Genomic DNA, 18,931 nt, shown 5'->3' on the forward strand with positions numbered 1-18,931 from the left:
TGTGATTGACAAAACAGTTATTAGTATAATTATTCATTGAATCATGTCTTAAAAAAAGATTGTTTAAAAGATTTGCTCACTGAATCGTTCATTAACATCTCTCCACATTAACAGTTGCTGAAAACCCGGGTAAGAAAGACAAAAATATTATTACCATGAAACTTGTAGGAAAATAGTTCTATTCTGGGTGTTCAATCTTACTTCTCTGAAGAAAATGTTTCTTTCTCCTTTGTGCGTCCTTCATCTACTTATGTGCTAGTGCAAACGTTAAAGTTGGAGCAGAGCAAATCTGTTGAGGTATTTTATTATGATAAAACTATAAAAAGATATATTTTGGGCTTTTTCAGGAGAGCATGTCTGCTAAAAAAGCATCAGGGGAACTTGTGTGTTGACATGGATGTGGTTAGAGTCCTTGTGCATAGAGGAAGTTTACCGACAATGTTCCCTCTAATTTTCCACGGGTCTGAGCGTTCTCACAAAGTCGGTGAGCAACGCTTGAAACAACAGTGAGCAACAGCAATCCCAAGTGTGGCAACTAAGTCATTAGTAGTACAACACACGACTGTATTTAATCACGATTTTAAGTGGAAGTACTATGTTGGCAACAAGATTGACTTGGTTTAATTGGAAATTATTTGAATGCAACACAAACTTTTTCTTCTTTTCCCCTGTTTTTTTCTATTTTTTTAAATTCCTTTAAAAAAATCTCATTGTGTTTATTTTTTCCTAGCTGTTACTTTTTTCTCTTTGTTCTCTGTCTTTTTTTCTGAATTTTTCCCTTATTTTTTTCCTCTTCCTTTTATTTCTTTTTTTCTCAGCTTTTCACTACTTTTTCATTTTGGTATTTTTTTCTTTTTTGTTCTATTCCCCTTCCTTTAAGTCATTTTGTGCATGATTTTACATAATATTTGGTCATATGGGGATGAAATAAGCAAAAACAACCTGAAGAGCCATTTAGCGAGCCGAGCCGAAGAAGCTGGTTCTCGAAAAACTCTACTGACTTTACTCAACTTCGTTCTACTTCGACCTTGACTTCGAAATACCGCATTTAGAACACAACGACCCTTGTATTTTTACCTTCATGCACTGTAACTTTGACTTAATTCGCTTCCTAATTAGCAATTTCGAGCCCGGATTTTTGTGAGCTGGCTAGATTTTCTTGTGCGTAGAAAAGCTCTGGGTAGTGCGGAAATGCGCACACACGTAGCTTAGAGGGAACATTGCGCTGGATAGATTTTTTGTGCGCTGAGAATGTGCAGGCAGTGCGCGTTTGTGCAGGCAGTGTGCGTTTGCGCATGCGCGCAGCTAAGAGGGAACAGATAAGCTGACTCATAGAATGTCAATAAATGTTCTGGCAAAGGTCCAGATACCAAACATAAGTGCATGCTTCACCCAAAAACACAATTAGGAAATGTACTCAATACAACTAAATGAATAATGTGATTTGAATAGTCCAACTGATTTACAGTCCAGTGAATATCTTAGACAAAGTGAAGTGGGCTACAAAATTCACATGTCACGATTCAAAGAAACTCGAGAAGAAAATATTAAAAAGTGATTAAAATTGTTCAGTCTGGACAATGTCAAAAAGCCATTTCCAAGGCTGTAGGGCTTTAGCAATGCACTGTCAGAGCCATTATCCACAAATGGAGAAAACTGGGAACAGCAGCCAACTTTCCCAGGAGTGGTCGAACAACTGAAATTACTCCAAGAGTGCGATGACGGCTCATCCAGGAAGTTACAAAAGAACCTTCAAAAACATCCAAGGAACTACAGGCCTTGCTGGCTTCAGTTAGGGTCAAAATATACTGGTCAAAAATTGCATCCATAGGAGAGTTCCCATGTGAAAACCACTGCTGCCACAAAAGAACTCAAAGAGTTGTATCACATTTGCTACAAAGCATCTTGATTATCCTCAAGCCTTTTGAAAAAACATTCTGTGCACTGATGAGCCAACAACAGACCTTTTTGTAAGGTGTGAACCAAATTACACCTGGCCTAGAAATGGCACTGAATTTGATAACAAGAACATAATGCCAAGAGTAAAGCCTAGTGGTGGCAGTGTGATGGTCTGGGACTGCTTTGCTGGCTCAGGACCAAAACAACTTGCTGTGGTTTACGGACATCCGGGTGTTTACCATAAGATCCTGAAGAAAAACTCTAAAATTAAGGTTTTGGAGTGCCCAAGTCAAAGTCCAGATTTAAATCCAATTGAGACCTAAAATGAGAAGTTCATGCTAGAAAACAAATTTCAAAGAAGAGCGGGCCATAATTACTCCAAAGCATTGTGAAAGACTCATTACCAGTTTTTGTAAATGTTTGATTTCTGTTATCACAGCCAAACTTGCAATTAGGTTCAGTGGGAAATTACTTTTTCACATAGGATAGGTTTTTTTGTGTGCCTTAATAAATGGAATAAACATTTGAGAAGTGCATTTTGTATTTCCTTAGGTTGTCTCTGTGTGATATTAAAATTGGTTTAATGATCTGAAACTTTTGTGAGTGATAAATATGCAAAAAATACAGAAATCAAGAAGGGGGCAAATACTTTTTCATTTATGCAGTGATATTTTACCATATCCTAACACACTTTTGAAAACAACGTGCCTCTGATTTAAGATGGCATTGATTGCCTTCACTAACAGTCACTGTCACTCTTCAAGTTCAGCAATAGGGCCTGAGTTACACTCAAAATCATGAGATCATCCTGATTCTTTTTTAAACTTCTTTTAGATTCATTTTCCTGGTGGATTTTGTCTTCCCTAACTTCAAAACAAGGAATAATACCCAACTTTGCAACATCACCACAATTTTTGAATACAAAACTCGAGGTGTGGGAGCCAAGTGCAATAGCCAAGCATCCAATCAAAATGCAGTGATGCTTTGGAGCTAAAAACACCCATTTTTGTTTGGACTGCACAGCTACGGCAGCAGAACCTTGTCAAAACTAGTTAGATGGGAGCGGTTCATTAGGCCCTGTCGGACATTTGATTTTTGTTAATGTGTGATTGCAGTCTCATTATGTTAATTGACCACGGGTGGTCTTGTAAAAAATGCCACTGCACATTTGAAAAATCTAAAATTCAAAATGAAACTCCTCTCGGACTCCACAAGTGGTGTGTTTTAAGGGGTATCTGGCAAAGAGCACCAATTGTGCTACACTTCTTCCTAAGGAAGATGACTACTGGTAATCTGACAGGTTATAGGCCCTGTATGATGTCTGGTAAGCAATTTAATTGGCTTTAGTTTGATGGCGACGAGCAATCATACGAACTGTAGGACACCAGAATCCTCGCAAACCAGGAGTTGCGTGGGTGGTCGGTGAAATCAAAGCCAAGCCACAGATGCATGACGAGGAGGATGCAATGTTGTGCGAGCGGATAACATTGTGAAGAATGTGCAAGCATATGCGGAACTGGTGCAAGTCCTGACACTAAAAGTTTGTCCCCAGTCATGAGAGAGGTGGCAAGAGACGGACGCAAGGCACTGACAATTCTATGTGCAGGTTATGCTGACAAGGGGGAGCCGCGTGTCGTAAGTTTGTACTGCGAAATTGCATCCCTCAAGAGGAAAAGCAAGGAAACTGTCACTGAATATATTGTTTGAGCAGAGACTACACTGTATATTTGCATCCTTGTCATGGGAAGACGAGAATATTGATGACGAGCTGCAAATTGCAATGGTAGTAAAGGGACTACCGGACAGAGGACAACGTCAGGCGAGCCGTAGGGACCAGGGACCGTTACCATGCTGGCGATGTCATCAGAGGGGACATGTTTCCATGACCTGCCTCCACAACCATGGAAGAGAAGAGAAGAGACCACAGGAGTGACATTCCGCACCAGCGAAGACAGTGGAACTCCATGGCAAGTGCAACGGGAGAAATACTGCATCAGTGAGCCGAAAACGAGTAAGGGCTAAGACGAGGGGAGAAGCAGATGACGAGGACAGGACTGAAAACGCTCATTACAGTCATATTGTTTAAGCTAATTGATGACTGTGATCCAAAGTTGACATTGAACACTTAAGTGTTGATGGTTGACTGTAGTGCAATATCACACATAAGTGACTATAAAAAGTTTAAGACCATCAATGATGCTTTCAAGCCAGAGGAACATGTTGTTGAACTAGCTGATGGCACAAGGGTGGTGTTGCAAATGCTGACGAAAACTGTGATTTCACTTGTGGACAGTAAATGCAAAAAAAAATGCAATGTACATACCAACTTTTCCACAAGAGTTTTTCAGTCAGAGCAGCAACATGCAACGGGCAGAATTACATTTTAACAAGGTAACACTTGTATGTGTGTAAGAGTTAAAGATGGTACTAGTTATTTTTTTAAGTTAGTGATAAACAGCATATGCCCACAGTAATTGATACAAAAGATGACAAGTCCAAAGTTTGTCATAATCCAAACATGGCACATGTACTTGGTCACTATATTTTTGAGGATGTTTTTCAGCTTGGAGAATGTGGTTTAAGGGATGAAATTTAAGGGAATCTGTGATAAAAATGTTAAAAACTGTTATATTTATGTAGAGGGTAAGACTGTGGCTACAAGAAATAGAAAAGAGACAGATATTGGCACTTGTTCACACAAATTTATGTGGCCCTATGGACCCAACTGATAGAGATGGGTACAGATGATTATAGTGGTATGATTTGGCCCTATTAAAGTCGAAGTGTGACACAACTAAAGCTAGAGAAAACATCTTAGCTGACACAACCCATATGAAAATTCCAAACTATACGGTCAGAGAATGACACAGAATTCACCTGGAATTAAAAAAATCTGCTCGGGCAGAACAGGATTAGTCACCAGACGAGCGCTCCTTACTCACCACATCAAAACGGCACGGCAGAAAGACAGTGGCGAATGTTATTTGAAATGTCGATGTATGTTAATTGAGAGCAATTTGCCCAAAACATTATGGAGATTCGCAGTGCAAACAGCTGCACGGATTCACAATCTGTGTTATTGCAAAAGGTTAGGTCAAACTCTATATGGTGCTCTTACAGGAAAAAAACTCAAATATATCTCACATGATGGTATATGGTGCAGAGTGGTCGTTGTATGAGCAAGACAAAAAGAAGCTTGACCCAAGGTGTGACAAGGGTATTTTTATTGGATATGATAGCTCTGCATATAAAGTATATTTTCCACAGACCGGAAGAGTGTTAAATCACAGACAACTCAAACCCATATTGAATGAAAACCAGATCCAAACACATATTTTTTTTTAAATGTTGAGGTATCAATTATATTAGAACAGCCACAAGCCAGATGCATACAGAGTAAAAGGGATGAGAGTAGTACACCATCTACCGTCAAGTTGATAGTGGGGGAATACGGCACTACCCAGAAAGGGAAAGAGGGCCACCAGCTTATTTTAGAGATTCACAATGTAAAACGGAAGATATTGAAGATGAACAGGAGGAGGACTATTTTTATAGAGGCTTTAATGTACCTAAAACGTATAAACAGGCAATGTGTTCCAAAATGTCTAAATTGAGTCAAGGCAATGGAGGATATAATTTCAGCATTAAAGGAGAATGACACACCCTGTGTACAGTGCTGAATGGGGAAGAAAGCGGTGGGGGGACGTTGGGTTTTACTGTTGGAGAGCCTTTCCCAACCTGAGACTTTTAAAGCTAGATTTGTAGCAAAAGAGTATGGTGATAGAATTTATTGTACATATTGTTTACTTTGACACTGTACTAAAATTAGCCAGAGTGGAGGTGTTGCACATGTGATTCTTGTTAACATGTAATTGCAGTCTCATTATGTTAATTGACCATCAGTGTGAATGACTGTGTATATGATGCCACTGCACTTGTGCAAAATAATAAGAAATCATAATAGAAGAATAGATGAGGTAATCTGATCCCTTTTGGTTCCAAAAAACTAAATGGGAGATGCGGCATCCAGGTCCTATATGGGCGCCAGCAAAAGTGGGTAGGGTAGCCAAAAATTGTATTTGAATGAAATGAAATGAAATGAAATGATCTGCATTTATATAGCGCTTTTCAAGTCAATGACTTCCCAAAGCGCTTTACATTGTGCTTCACATTTCCCAATAGCGGCCGTGATCTGTGCAGCCATGCAAGGCGCTAACCTGCTTATTGGGGGTATTGGGGGTTCAGTGTCTTACCCAAGAACACTTCGACAAGTAACACGGACAAGCCGGGATTCGAACTGGGATCCCTTAATCCTAAAACGATCGCTCTACCTCCTGAGCTACTGCCGCCCCAACAACAAAAGTACTGGTACTTTAGAATAATATGACTAAAGTAGAAGTAAAAAGTAGTCATCCAAAATAATTACTTGAGTAAAAGTGCTCAGTTTGTTTTGGTGAAACTTCTGTGGATTAAAAAATAATCTATATGTGAGGCTATATCTATATGCACTGCACATACAGTACAGTAAAACAAGTTTCTAGCACTGCTCACAAGTGCCAACTGTATGTTGTCTGGGTTATTGGTCGAAGCTAAACAAAAGAAACGAGGTTTCTGACAAGACGAAAACGCCTTAGCAGTGACAGACGAATGGATGCAAGAGGTGGAGGGGATTTAAGTAACGGGTTCAACGTAGCCCATTGTAGCAGAGAAAGAGTACAGTTTCTACTCCACAAATCTACTCAAGTAAAAAGTAAAGTGATTTAAAAATAGTCCAAGAAGACGCAATGTCCTAAAACATTACTGGTCAAATCTAAATTAAAGAAACGAGGTCTCTCACAAAATGGAAGCAGTGACAGACGGATGCGTGAGGTGGAGGGGATTTAGGTAACGGGTTCAACGTAGCCTATTGTAGCAGGGAAAGAGTACAGTTTCTTCTCCAAACATCGACACAAGTAAAAAGTAAAGTGATCTAAAAATATTCCAAAAAGTAAAAAATGCCCCAAAACGTACTCGAGTAAATGTAACTTGTTACTACGCACCTCCGGCGCGGCACACAAAACCTGTATTTTGGAATTGCAGCATTTGCCCTTCTTTCTGAATATCCCGTTGAAATGGAGTAAAAGTTTTTGGGGGGGTTCACAATCTCATTTAAGTCTTTGTGGTGATATCACTAACCTCTACAAGCTGTGTATATGTCCTTTGTGCTTGCCCCCACTCCTCAAATGTACCCCATAGCGATTAGATTGAAGAAACTGAAGTTGTGATTTTTGGCTATTTCATCCCAATTGGTCTCTTTTTGTGCATGTTTGTTTGCAGAAATTGGAGGCAGTATATTTTGACCACATCATGGAGCAAGAGCGTCCAGAACCGGAATTCTTCCGCGTGGGGTTCTATGGCAGAAAGTTTCCTTTCTTCCTCAGGGTCAATTAAACCTTGCATTCCAATCAAAAGTCCTAAATGGTTGAGAGAGGGCTTCTAGAACAGTGGTCAACAACCCATTTCAAACTGAGACCCTTTTCATGGCTAAAAATGGATATATTACCCAGATGTCCATTTGCTATTATCCTTACCAATGTCGAAAAGGTTACTTTATCACTACACTAATTCAAAGTTATTAATTTCCTCATGCTGAGTGAGGTTTTGAGTTATTCCCTTGTCCTCATGTAGGTTTTAGATCAGGAGATGGTTTAATAGTCTGTACAGTTTTGAGGCCCCTACCATTATACGAAAGTTTGAAGTGAAAATGAGTGTTCTTTAGCACCTCCTAGAAGTAAAAAATATTCATAGGAAAAAAAAACAATACTGATTGAAAAAATAAGCAAAAATACATGAACTTTTATACAAACGTGCATTTTTAGAAATGCTCACAGGTGGATAAAATTGCATTTACATGAGGTAAGATGAGGCTCAGACATCACTGACATCTTAGTGGCCACTTCCAAAACCTTTTATTTTTTTATGTTTTCCAATATATTCTTCATTTTTTAATTCTTTTTTTGTTTTATTTTTTTGTTTTTCATGTTTTTTTTCTCCATTTATCTTTTTCCCTGCAATTTTATTCCCTTGATTTGTGGGGGAGATTTTTTTTTGTGAAAACAACTGACATTTGTGGGCCGTACAACCTATCCAATAATACATTAGTCAATTCATTAAAATGTAAAAATAATAATTTTGCATTGCCAGGAAAGTCAGTAAAATATAAGTTTATTCAGGTTTTGGACATGTTTGATAATAATTTGGTTGCCCCACTTGGTTTTGATGTTGCTCACCGTTATTATTCACAGACTTTGTGTAAACGCTCAGACCTGTGAAAGCTTAGAGGGAACACAGCTTGCTGCAGGTTTTTAATCGCTGAGACGTAGCTATATCTGCAAATACCCGATGAAGCACTATAGCTAGCTGGCCGCCCGCTACACAGAGCAAACAGAGCCAGCGACCCCAGGAAAAAAAAGGCGGTGGGCTTTGCATCTATGTGAATGAAGGTTGGTGGAACAACAGCCGCGTTGGACAGGCATTGCTCCCCAGACCTGGAGTTCATATCGGTAATTTTGCAGACCATTCTTTCTGCCTAGGAAGCTAGCCGCCATTATCATCACTGCTGTCCACAAACCACCAGACGCTAATGTGGGAGACCCTCTTTCTCTTCTGCTTGACGTTACAAACAAACACCAGAGTGCCTACCCAAACGGTGCACATGTCATCACAGGTGATTTTAATCGGGCAAATTTAAAAAAGGTATTACCAAAATTTTACCCAGCAAGTTAAATGCCCAAAAGAAAAGGTAAAACTTTTGATCATGTGTACTCCAACATAAAAAGTGCATACAGAGCCATACCACTCCACCAACCAGGACAGTCACCTCTCATTGTTTCTGGCCCTAGCCTACACCGCCCTCAGCCAGCAAACAAAGGCTAAGAGACAGACCATCATCACCTCCCCCAACTCCAGGACTGTTTTGAGCAGACACAGTGGAACACTTACCATCATGAGGACCTGGCAACATTCATGGACACAGAACTGTTGTACATCAAGTTATGCATGGGTGAGGTCACTGTGGCAAACACCATCCAGGTGTACCCAAACCAGAAGCCGTGGATGACCAGCCAGGTTAGCTCACTGCTCCAGCCTTCACATCCGGCAACAGAGCGTTCTACAGCACAGCTCGGGCAACCTGAGGAGAGGCATCAGGGCCGCCAAAGCAGACCATAAGGAGAAGATAAAAGGGCAACTCGACAACCCCCGACAGATGTGCCATTTTAGTCCCAAAGAAGTCACCCACAGGCAATCTCAGCGAATTCCGCCCAGTAGCATTCACCCCACTCATCACAAAGTGCTTTGAGGAACTGGTGCTGAGACATATCAGAGCCTGTCTTCCCCCCCACCCTGGACCAAGTGTACATACTGGCCAAACAGATCCACAGAGGACGCAATATCCACTGCCTTCTGTGCTGCTCCAAACCACCTCGAGAGAAGAGGTAGATGTGTCAGAATGCTCCTCGTGATTGGATTAAGGACTTTCTGGTCAACCAGTCCCAGCACGTGAAGCTGGGACCATCCACACCCTTAGCACTGGCTTGCCCCAAGGCTGTGTGCTAAGCCCTCTGTACTACTCCCGCTACACCTGTAAATGTAGACCCACCCACCCTGAAAACATCATTGTGAAGTTTGCAGACGACACAACGGTGATGGGGCTGATCACAGAGGGGGACGAGGCGGCCTACAGAGATGAGGTCTAGACGTAGTGAGTGGTGCGCCCTCAACAACCTGAATATTGACAAGACCAAGGAACTCATCCGCCACTTCCCCCTGTATATGAATGGCGAAAGTGTAGAGCAATCGAAGTCTTTCAAGTTCCTCAGGCTCCACATCTCTGCCGACCTCTTCTGGACAGCGAACACCTTCACACTGAACAAAAAGGCAAAGCATAGGTTGCACTTCCTGAGAGTGCTCAGGAAGGAGCAACATAACATCAACCTGCTGGTGACTTTTTATCTGTCAGCTTTTGAGCGCCTGCTGACCTATGTTGTGTCTGTGTGGCACTCAAACTGTACAGTAGTGAACAGGAAGAGACTGCAGAGGGCGACCACCAACACAGCACACTCCTGTCCTCCAGCTATAACTCCCGGTGCCTGGGAAGGACAAAAAACATCTTCGGAGACTACACACATCCTGGCTTCCATTTGTTCAACCTGCTGCCCTCTGATAAGCGCTACAGGGCCATACCAGCCAAAACAAATCAGAGACGGCTTCTTCCTAGGAGCTGTCACCATTCTCCACTCTAGTTTGCATTAAAAAACTGAACCGGACTTAATCATCATTTTACACTGCCATATAACAGCATATTTGCACCTAATATTACTTCTTCAGACACTTTATATATAGCCGACAGTAGCTCAATACTGGTTTTATTGCACAAATTGTCTTACCTTTTTATTCAATTTTTATTGTACATATTTTCTTATTCCTATTTTTGCGTGAACTTGTGGTGAAGCTCAAATTTCGTTATACTTGGCATTCAATTCAATTCAATTTATGTTTTCCTAGCTTTTACTTATCTTTTTACTGGCTTTTTACTTATTTTGTTTAATATTTCCCCAGTTAATTTTTTTCATTTTTTTGTCTACTTGTTTCTAGCCTTTTACTTATTTTTACTCCTTCATTAAGTTTTCCTTTTTTTCTCTATTTTTTATTTTTTTCATTTTTTTTTCTTCTTTGATTTCATTTTTCATTGTTGTCTTTTTCATGTTTTTTTTAAATGTTTTTTCCCCTTTTGAGGTCATTTTGTGCAAAATGCTCCCTAATAATTAAAATAAGACGTCTGTTTTTAGTCAGCCAAGCCAAAAGAGCCCCTTCTTTAAATAGAGACGGAATTCCCATCGCTACAACAAAGGACTGTGCTGGGAGGCTGCTCCCTCTGTTGGTACTGAAGCACAAACTGTGTGCTGTTGGTGCAGGAAAGTCCCCCGCCAATGTCCACTGACATACACAATATGCGCTGCCCAGACTGTCCTCATTACTACAGCCACTTTTCTTTGGGTGGGCACCGCTTGCCCCTCCTGGGAGCGCCCCTTGTCCTTGAAAATCACTATGATTTATTTTTTTAGAAAACTGCCGAAGCTCCTCCTATCGCTGTTGTGGATTATTTGTTTTTCTGTTCTGTTCTGTATTTTTTATTCTTTTAACATGTGTGCCGTGACACCTATTCCAGTGTGCTGCAGATACTGCCCAATTTTATTATTTTATTATATTCTTGAGTAAACAGACGCTGGTCGACCTACGAACGAGTTTAGGACAATCGTTCGTAAGTTGAACTTTTTTGTAAGTTGCTTCAGTGCTATATTTTGTATATTTAAGGTTTATAGAAGTATGTTTAAGGCTTGTATAAGTAACCTGTATTGTTTTGTACTAAAACATAAAAATTTCATGAAATAATATGCCCTATAAAGATAAACAAAGTTGAGTTTAACTTACTTTTGGAAGATGTGCTTCAAGATATCCTCCTCCGTGGTAAAAAGTGTCCAAAAAAAGCGTTCCGACTATTTTCTCAAACGCACCAAGCTTTCTTATTGCACTTTCTTTACACTTTACACCAACCATATTGAATGGATCCATGATATAATTAACAATGAAAACGTCAAAGTTCTTAACGCGCTAGAGATAAGTAAAGTATGTATGTTTACACACGAACTAGGAGGTAGAAGCCGGATTTCTTCCTCGGTGTGGCTGCTGGGTGACCTCTCACAGGGCCACCACACGCTGGTAGCGGGGGAAAAAAGCACTACAGTAATGTTCTGTACCCGGAAAAAAGGTGCACACAATACAAAATGTAACTTACAGCAATGTATGGACATTTTTCGATATCTCGAAGAAATTGTTCGTATCTACAGTTTTACGTAAATCGAATGGTCGTAAGTAGGGGAGTGTCTGTATTTGTTTCTTCAAGTGATCAGCCAAGTAACTGTAACATTTAACTGTACCAATAGGTGGAAGCAGATTACTTTTTTTTTGGTACTTATGTGCTTATGAGGTAGTCAAGGGAAATACATATCATTAATAACGTATTTCATTTCAAGAAGTTGATCAACCAAAGTAAAATAATTCAATTAAAGTTAAAAATGTAATTTTACAAGTTTTCTTATTTTACTTAAGAAGAAGGTATGGTCAGTATTAGTAAACTAACTTTTTTATTAATCTTTCTTGCAAAATCACATACAAATTTTTGAATATAATTAATAATCATTATTACCTCCTCAGCCACGGTGACTACAAATGATGATTTAAAAAAACAACATACTGTGGATTTTGATAATTTAACTTTAAACAAAACATATTAATTCAGGTATTCATTCATCATACATTTTCGATGAACGATGCCTCAAGATTTATTTATGAAAAAAATTGCTGTCTCAAAAAAGGTTGGGTAAACAAGGCACTCCACAATGCAGCAACATCAATTGGTTAAATATTACTGTGTTCCTTTAAGCCAGGGATCGGGATCCTATGGCTCGCGGGCCATATATGGCTTTCATGAGTACATATGGCTCGGAGATAATATTTTGCTCATGCAAATTCCATTTGTGTTGTTCCACTTCTAAACTGAGTAGGGCACGTACAAAGGCAACGCAACATTGTTGTTGATATAGGTTCGGTCCAGTATATAAAGGGCGATGTTTTACAGTTTAAAGACAAGGTGTCACACCAACAGACCCAGTTTTGGCTGTAAATCACTAAATTCCTTATATGGAACCTCATTAATCATTCCACGTTCACTGTTGGGACACTTTATGATAAAAACCCACATAACAAACTTTAATTACCTACAAACGCTAGCCTTGCACACAGAACAATATGATTGGGTGAGTTGTAGAGAAGGGCGGAGGTATTCAAAAGGTACACTCTCCTCGCACAGGTGAACACTGCGCTGAAAGGAAATGTATGCATGAATTTTCCATTTGCAGTTTTGTGTGACATGTTTAGAAAAGAACTCCACCAACAGACCCTGTTTTAGCTGTAAATCGCTAAATAATCTTCGACATGGAAGCTCGTTAAACAATCTATGTTGACTGTTGAGACACTTCATGATGAAAACCCACACATCAAACTGTAATTACCCACAAACGCTAGCCGTGCACAAAGAACAATGTGATTGGAAGAGTAGGTAGGGGTAGGCGGAGCTATGCAACACAGCACGCTCTCCTCTCTCTCACTTGCGCTGTCTGTGTTGAAGGCCAATACGACAATATCCTTATCATTTGCAGTATTTGGTGACATATTTACAAAATAATTCTGCTTGCACCTTGTTTTGAAACCATTATTTACTAAAAAGATTAAGGTCAAAATGAGCATCAATGATCTTAAGTAATTGTGGGTGGGAGACAAGTTTGAAGTGGTATATTTTTTTATATGGGACATCGGCTCTCGCATGATTGTTATTTCAATCTCATCTCATCTCATTAGCTGCACCGCTTATCCTCAGTAGGGTTGCGGGGGTGCTGGAGCCCATCCCAGCAATCATTGGGCAGTGGGCAGGGGACACCCTGAACTGGTTGCCAGCCAATCGCGGGGCACACAGGGACAGACAATTCGCTCGCTCAGTCACACCTAGGGACAATTTGGACTGGCCAATCCACCTGAAATGCATGTCTTTGGAATGTGGGAGGAAACCGGAGTGCCCGGAGGAAACCCACGCAAGCACGGGGAGAACATGCAAACTCCGCACATTAAGTCCGGTAGCTGGATTTGAACCCACACAGGAGGTTCCCAAGACCTTAGAACTGTGCCGCACACAAGCTAACCACTGCTCTCTTTCTCTTGCTCTCTAATAAAAGCAAAATATTTTGCTATTATGGCTCTTTGGGTCAAAATGGTTGCTGACACCTGCTTTTAGCTAATTGAGCGATTGTCAAAATATCAGTGTAAGACTATAATTACTTTTTTTTTTACCAGAACAAAGAGTTTGTGTGCCGCGGTCACGAGTATGAGAGACTAGAGGCCTTTCAGCAAAGGATGCTGGGAGAGTTCCCACGAGCCATCGCCATGCAGCACCCAAACCAGCCTGATGAAGCCATCCTGCAGTGTGACGCCCAGTGTATCCTGCTTTTGTGTGTTTGTGAGAATGCATAGAAGTTTTGTCTGCGATTTCTTTGACCAGCAGTGTCCAGATCTCCAGATTTACGCGGTCACACCAGTTCCTGAAGCCCTTGACTTCCTACAATTGGAGCGGGTCCCTGACCGGATCAAGAGTTTTTATCGGGTTAACAATGTTCATCATTTCTGTCACGACCGACCTTTTCATAAAGGACCCAAAGATCCTAATAACGAGTTCAAGGTAATTAAACTGGTAGTGTTTTTACATTATATACTGCACAAGATACTGTTGTCAGTATTGTGTGGGAATATGTTCTTTAATAATGCATAATTGACAAAATTCCGCCTCTTTTAGGTAACTATTACCGTATTTTCCGCACTATAAGGGGCACCGGGTTATAGGGCGCACCCCCAAAAAAATAGTTTTTGGTCCTATATTTTCCACACAAAAGGTGCACCGGATTATAAGGCGCTAGAATGGGAACGTCAACAAAACAGTCAGATAGTTCAGTCAAACTTATTACCCCCTTAACATTCCGAAAGCTTGCAAAGAGGCAAATACGTGTCTCAGACATGTACGGAAACAGTGTCAAGTCAAGTCAAGTCACATTTATTTATATAGCCCTTAATCACAAAAATGTCTCAAAGGACTGCACAGGATTACAATTACAAAATAACACAATTACCTGATCTTAAACCAGCATGCGGGCAAGGAACAACTCAAAAACCTCAGTGTGAGGAAAAAAGAGAAACCTTGTGAAAGGACCTGACATGTGGTAATCCCCCTTCCAGGATTGACCAGGGTGAATTACAATTAGCATTACTGTACACATAATAGTAAACATTAGGTAAGTTGTTGAAGATGTCCGGAAAGAGCATGACGCCAACGATACCCCCAGCCTGTAAACTGGTCCAGAAAGTCTATGACGGACACGACGCTGCTTCCCATCTCTGCCAGCTGGTAAATGCAGGGGTTGACATGCTTCAGGTCGGACCCTGGTCCGCTGACTCATCTTAAATCGTCTTTCTCCTTCATATCAGCCAGGCAGGCGTCGGAAAAAGACAGGACAAAACAGAATATGAGGTGGGCATCAATCATACGCTTTGGAATAGAAGTGTGTCTTAAGCCTTGATTTAAAAACTTGGGTTGAGGTTGCAGATCTTATCTCCAAAGGCAGGGCATTCCATAACACCGGGGCCCGGATGGAGAACTCTCTCGAGCCTGCAGACTTCTTGGCTCTCGGAGTCACAAGTAGACTGGCATTTTCCGAGCGCAGAACATAGGGAGAAATCAAATCGGAGAGATAAGAGGGTGCAAGCCCATGCAAACATTTATATGTTAATAAAAGAACCTTAAAGTCACATCTTAAGTGGACTGGGAGCCAGTGCAAGTTGGCCAATACAGGAGTAATATGCTCAAACTTTTTGGTCTTAGTCAAAAGTCTAGCTGCCGCATTCTGAACCAGCTGCAAACTTTTAATGCTAGACATCGGGAGACCAGAAAGCAATATGTTACAGTAATCAAGCCGAGAAGTAATAAACGCATGAATTAAACCTCTGCATCTGATTGGGACAGCATCGAACGAATCTTCGCAATATTACTGAGGTGGTAGAAAGCTATTCCAGTAATATTTTTCACGTGTAACTGAAACGACAGATTAGGATCAAATATAACACCTAGATTTTTGACCGAGTCACTATGGGTGATATTACATTTGTCTGGGTTCAGGGTAGTGTTTGAAAACAACTGACGACAGTGAGCTGGACCAATAATAAACATTTCAGTTTTTTCTGGGTTAAGGCGTAAAAAATTAAGTGACATCCATCTTTGAATCTCAGTAAGGCAAGCCTCCAGATTTCTACAACTTAAATGTCCAGTTTTTTCCAGTGGCACATACAGTTGAGTGTCATCTGCATAGCAATGGAAACTAATATTATACTTGCGGATAATGTCACCAAGCAGGATCATATAAATACTAAAAAGAAGGGGGCCAAGTACAGAGCCTTGAGGAACACCACAGGGGACATTAGATTGTTTAAAGGTCAGATTGCCATAGTTAACACATTGCATTCTGTCTGACAGGTAGGACCTAAACCACAAGAGTACGGTTCCTGAGATACCAATGGGTCCTAGACGAGCCAATAATATGCTGTGGTCGACAGTATCAAAAGCAGCGCTGAGATCCAGCAGCAGTAACATTGATGAGGCACTGGAATCTAAAAGGAGATCATTGGTTACTTTAGCCAGGGCTGTCTCAGTAGAGTTATTTGCCCTAAATGCTGACTGGGCAGTTTCAAAGAGGTTATTTTCTGACATAAAGTCATTTAACTGCTGTGCAACGACCTTTTCAAGTAATTTTGCAAAAAAATGGCAGATTTGACACTGGCCTATAATTACCTAGGCTTTCTGGGTCAAGGTTAGGTCGCTTAAGCGTAGGTTTAATGACGGCAGACTTAAAGGCTACAGAAACAATACCCGAGGATAGCGATATATTAATAATATTTAAAACTGATGGTCCTAAGATCCCAAACAGATCCTTCACCAGTGAAGCTGGAAACGGATCGAGCAGGCACGTAGTTTGTTTGGCCCTACTGACCATCTGTGTTAGATTATCAAGGCACAAATCATTGAAACTGGAGAATGTTTCTGAACAACCGCCAACACGGTCCACACCTAACACCTCCACATCTTTGATATAGGAGGAGGATAAAGAGTGTTCTTTTAAAATTTCATTCCTGATTAGTTGAATCTTTTTATTAAAAAATTCCATAAAAGTGCAACCATTTGGGTTAAGTTGTTGTCTGGTAAGTTTCGCCACTGTGTCAAACAAAAATTTCGGTTTATTCTTATGTTTAACAATAATCTTAGAGAAAAACGAAGCTTCAGCTGAGGCAAGAGCTACTTTATATTTCAGCAAAGTGTCACACCAAGCCAGTCGGAAGACCTCCATCTTAGTAGTGCGCCATTTTCGTTCAAGTTTTCTGCAACTTTGTTTGAGTAACCTAGTTTCTTCAGTAAACCAAGGTGTATTCTTCTTAGGTCGGAATTTATGCCTTAGGGGCGCCACAGAATCAAGAACATTAACCAAAACAGTATTGAAGTTGTTTGTAAGTGAGTCAACAGACCCAGTGTAGGAAGGGAAGGCTGCAGTTACCATAGGTAATAATTCTTTTAAGGCTAATACCGTTTTAGGGCGGATATTGCGACTGCTAAAGCCTAAATATTCCTTATCACAGTAAACATTAAACAGCACCTCACACTTAACAAGATAGTGATCAGAGATTAGGATACGGTAACACTGTAACATTTGAGGCTACTACGCCACGGGTCAGAACGAGATCTAGAGTGTGCCCATCTTTGTGAGTGGGCACATCAACTATTTGATTGAAACCAAATGTATCAATCAGTGACTTAAAAGCAATTGCAAGTGAATTTGATGGTGAGTTTATGTGAACATTAAAATCACCAATAATTACAACATTGTCCGCATAAGTCTGTTAACAGTTCTGAAAATTCTTCTAAAAAAAAATGAGTATGGTCCAGGTAGGCGATACACAACAACTAAATATATTGGTGTTGACATTAAGGACCTCATAACAAGTGCTTCAAACGTTTTAAAACAAGTAGGGGTATTAGGAGTAAATTTCAACTTACCTTCCAATATAAGAGCAACACCTCCACCTTTTTTGCATGGTCGTGCCAAGTGCGAACTCGCAAAGTTAGGGGGAGAAGCGTCATTTAACACTACAAACTCATTTGGTTTTAACCAGGTCTCACAAAGGCCAATAAGGTTAAGATTGTGTTCATTAATAAGGTCATTGACTAGTAAAGCCTTGGAGGCTAGTGATCTAATATTCAGAAGGCCAAGCTTCAGCACTGTGGACTGAGCTGAAACCTTTCGCAAGTTGTGAACCTTAATGGCAACCTTAGTGGTAACCTCCACAGGATTATACTGCCGGTCCCGGGTCTTGTGCCTTGCATGACGGCAGATGCGGCCCAAATTCCATACCACAGGAATATTGTTGAGGAGCAGGATGACTATTGGTAGAAAATAATGTTATTTCTTCTCCCTCCTCACCAAACAAGGGAGAAACAGAGGTAAGAAGAACAGAAGAAGATGCTATAGAAGAGTATAGATCAGGGTGTATGGTGCAGTCAATAGAACGCTCTAAACTACAAAAACTATGTGAATTGCATGACACTAGCATAGCGCTAGTTAGCTCTAGCGTTACAGACTCCACACCCGTGGTTACAGGTTCACTAATCACCTGTGACCTGGCCTGCACTAGTGTACCCTGTCATGGAAGGCTTAAACAGTAATCTATATTTTTAGAAAGAGTGAGAGCACCTTCCCAGTTAGGGTGAAGGCCGTCTCTCCTCAGCAGGTCAGGTCGGCCCCAGAAAGCAGGCCAGTTATCCACAAACCTAAATCCCTTCTGATTGCAAAAACTTGCAAAAACGTGTCCGTACGATGTCACCAATCACTCAAATGCATCGTTCCAAATATCATTCGGAAGGTTAAAGTCTTGGGATTCAAGAAATGCCAAACATTTCTTAGTTTCCATTTTATTTTTTGCTGGCAACTGTGTACAGCAAAGTAAGAATTTTATTGTGCAGGGAAACGGGGTTCTTTACTGTGCATATGACAATAAACACTTTGAATTGAATTTAGTTTAAAAATAGACTCATCACAGAAACATCAAGATCGTTCTAAAACAAGATACCGGGAAAATATAAAGCCGCATAGCTCACCTAAGTTCTCTTACAGCCATCACGTTCAATAATGATACGTAACCATGGTCTTCTTACAACTGTGAGTGTAGTAAATCCAGGAGAGTAAAATATTTACAAATACAGAATAGTAAAGAATGTTTTCTCTATGCCGTAGTGCAACCCAACGTGTGATTCGCATTCATCTTTTTCGGCCAATTGCAGGCTTTGTAT

At 40.5% G+C, this 18,931-nt stretch overlaps 1 protein-coding gene across 4 annotated transcripts in view; it reads left to right on the plus strand.

Moving 5' to 3' along the window:
* Positions 1-18,931, plus strand: part of LOC148363495 (dedicator of cytokinesis protein 3-like) — a 163,099-nt gene that overhangs the window by 123,809 nt on the left and 20,359 nt on the right. For all 4 annotated transcript variants that reach the window (XM_088337390.1, XM_088337393.1, XM_088337392.1 and 1 more), the window contains 3 exons: positions 7,216-7,320; positions 13,846-13,987; positions 14,061-14,227. In XM_088337390.1, the coding sequence (XP_088193516.1) occupies positions 7,216-7,320; positions 13,846-13,987; positions 14,061-14,227 (414 nt within the window). The remainder of the gene's footprint in view (positions 1-7,215; positions 7,321-13,845; positions 13,988-14,060; positions 14,228-18,931) is intronic.

This window comes from Urocampus carinirostris, chromosome 6, assembly GCF_059441175.1.
Source record: "Urocampus carinirostris isolate Australia breed hairy pipefish chromosome 6, RoL_Ucar_1.0, whole genome shotgun sequence".
Lineage (NCBI taxonomy): Eukaryota > Metazoa > Chordata > Actinopteri > Syngnathiformes > Syngnathidae > Urocampus > Urocampus carinirostris.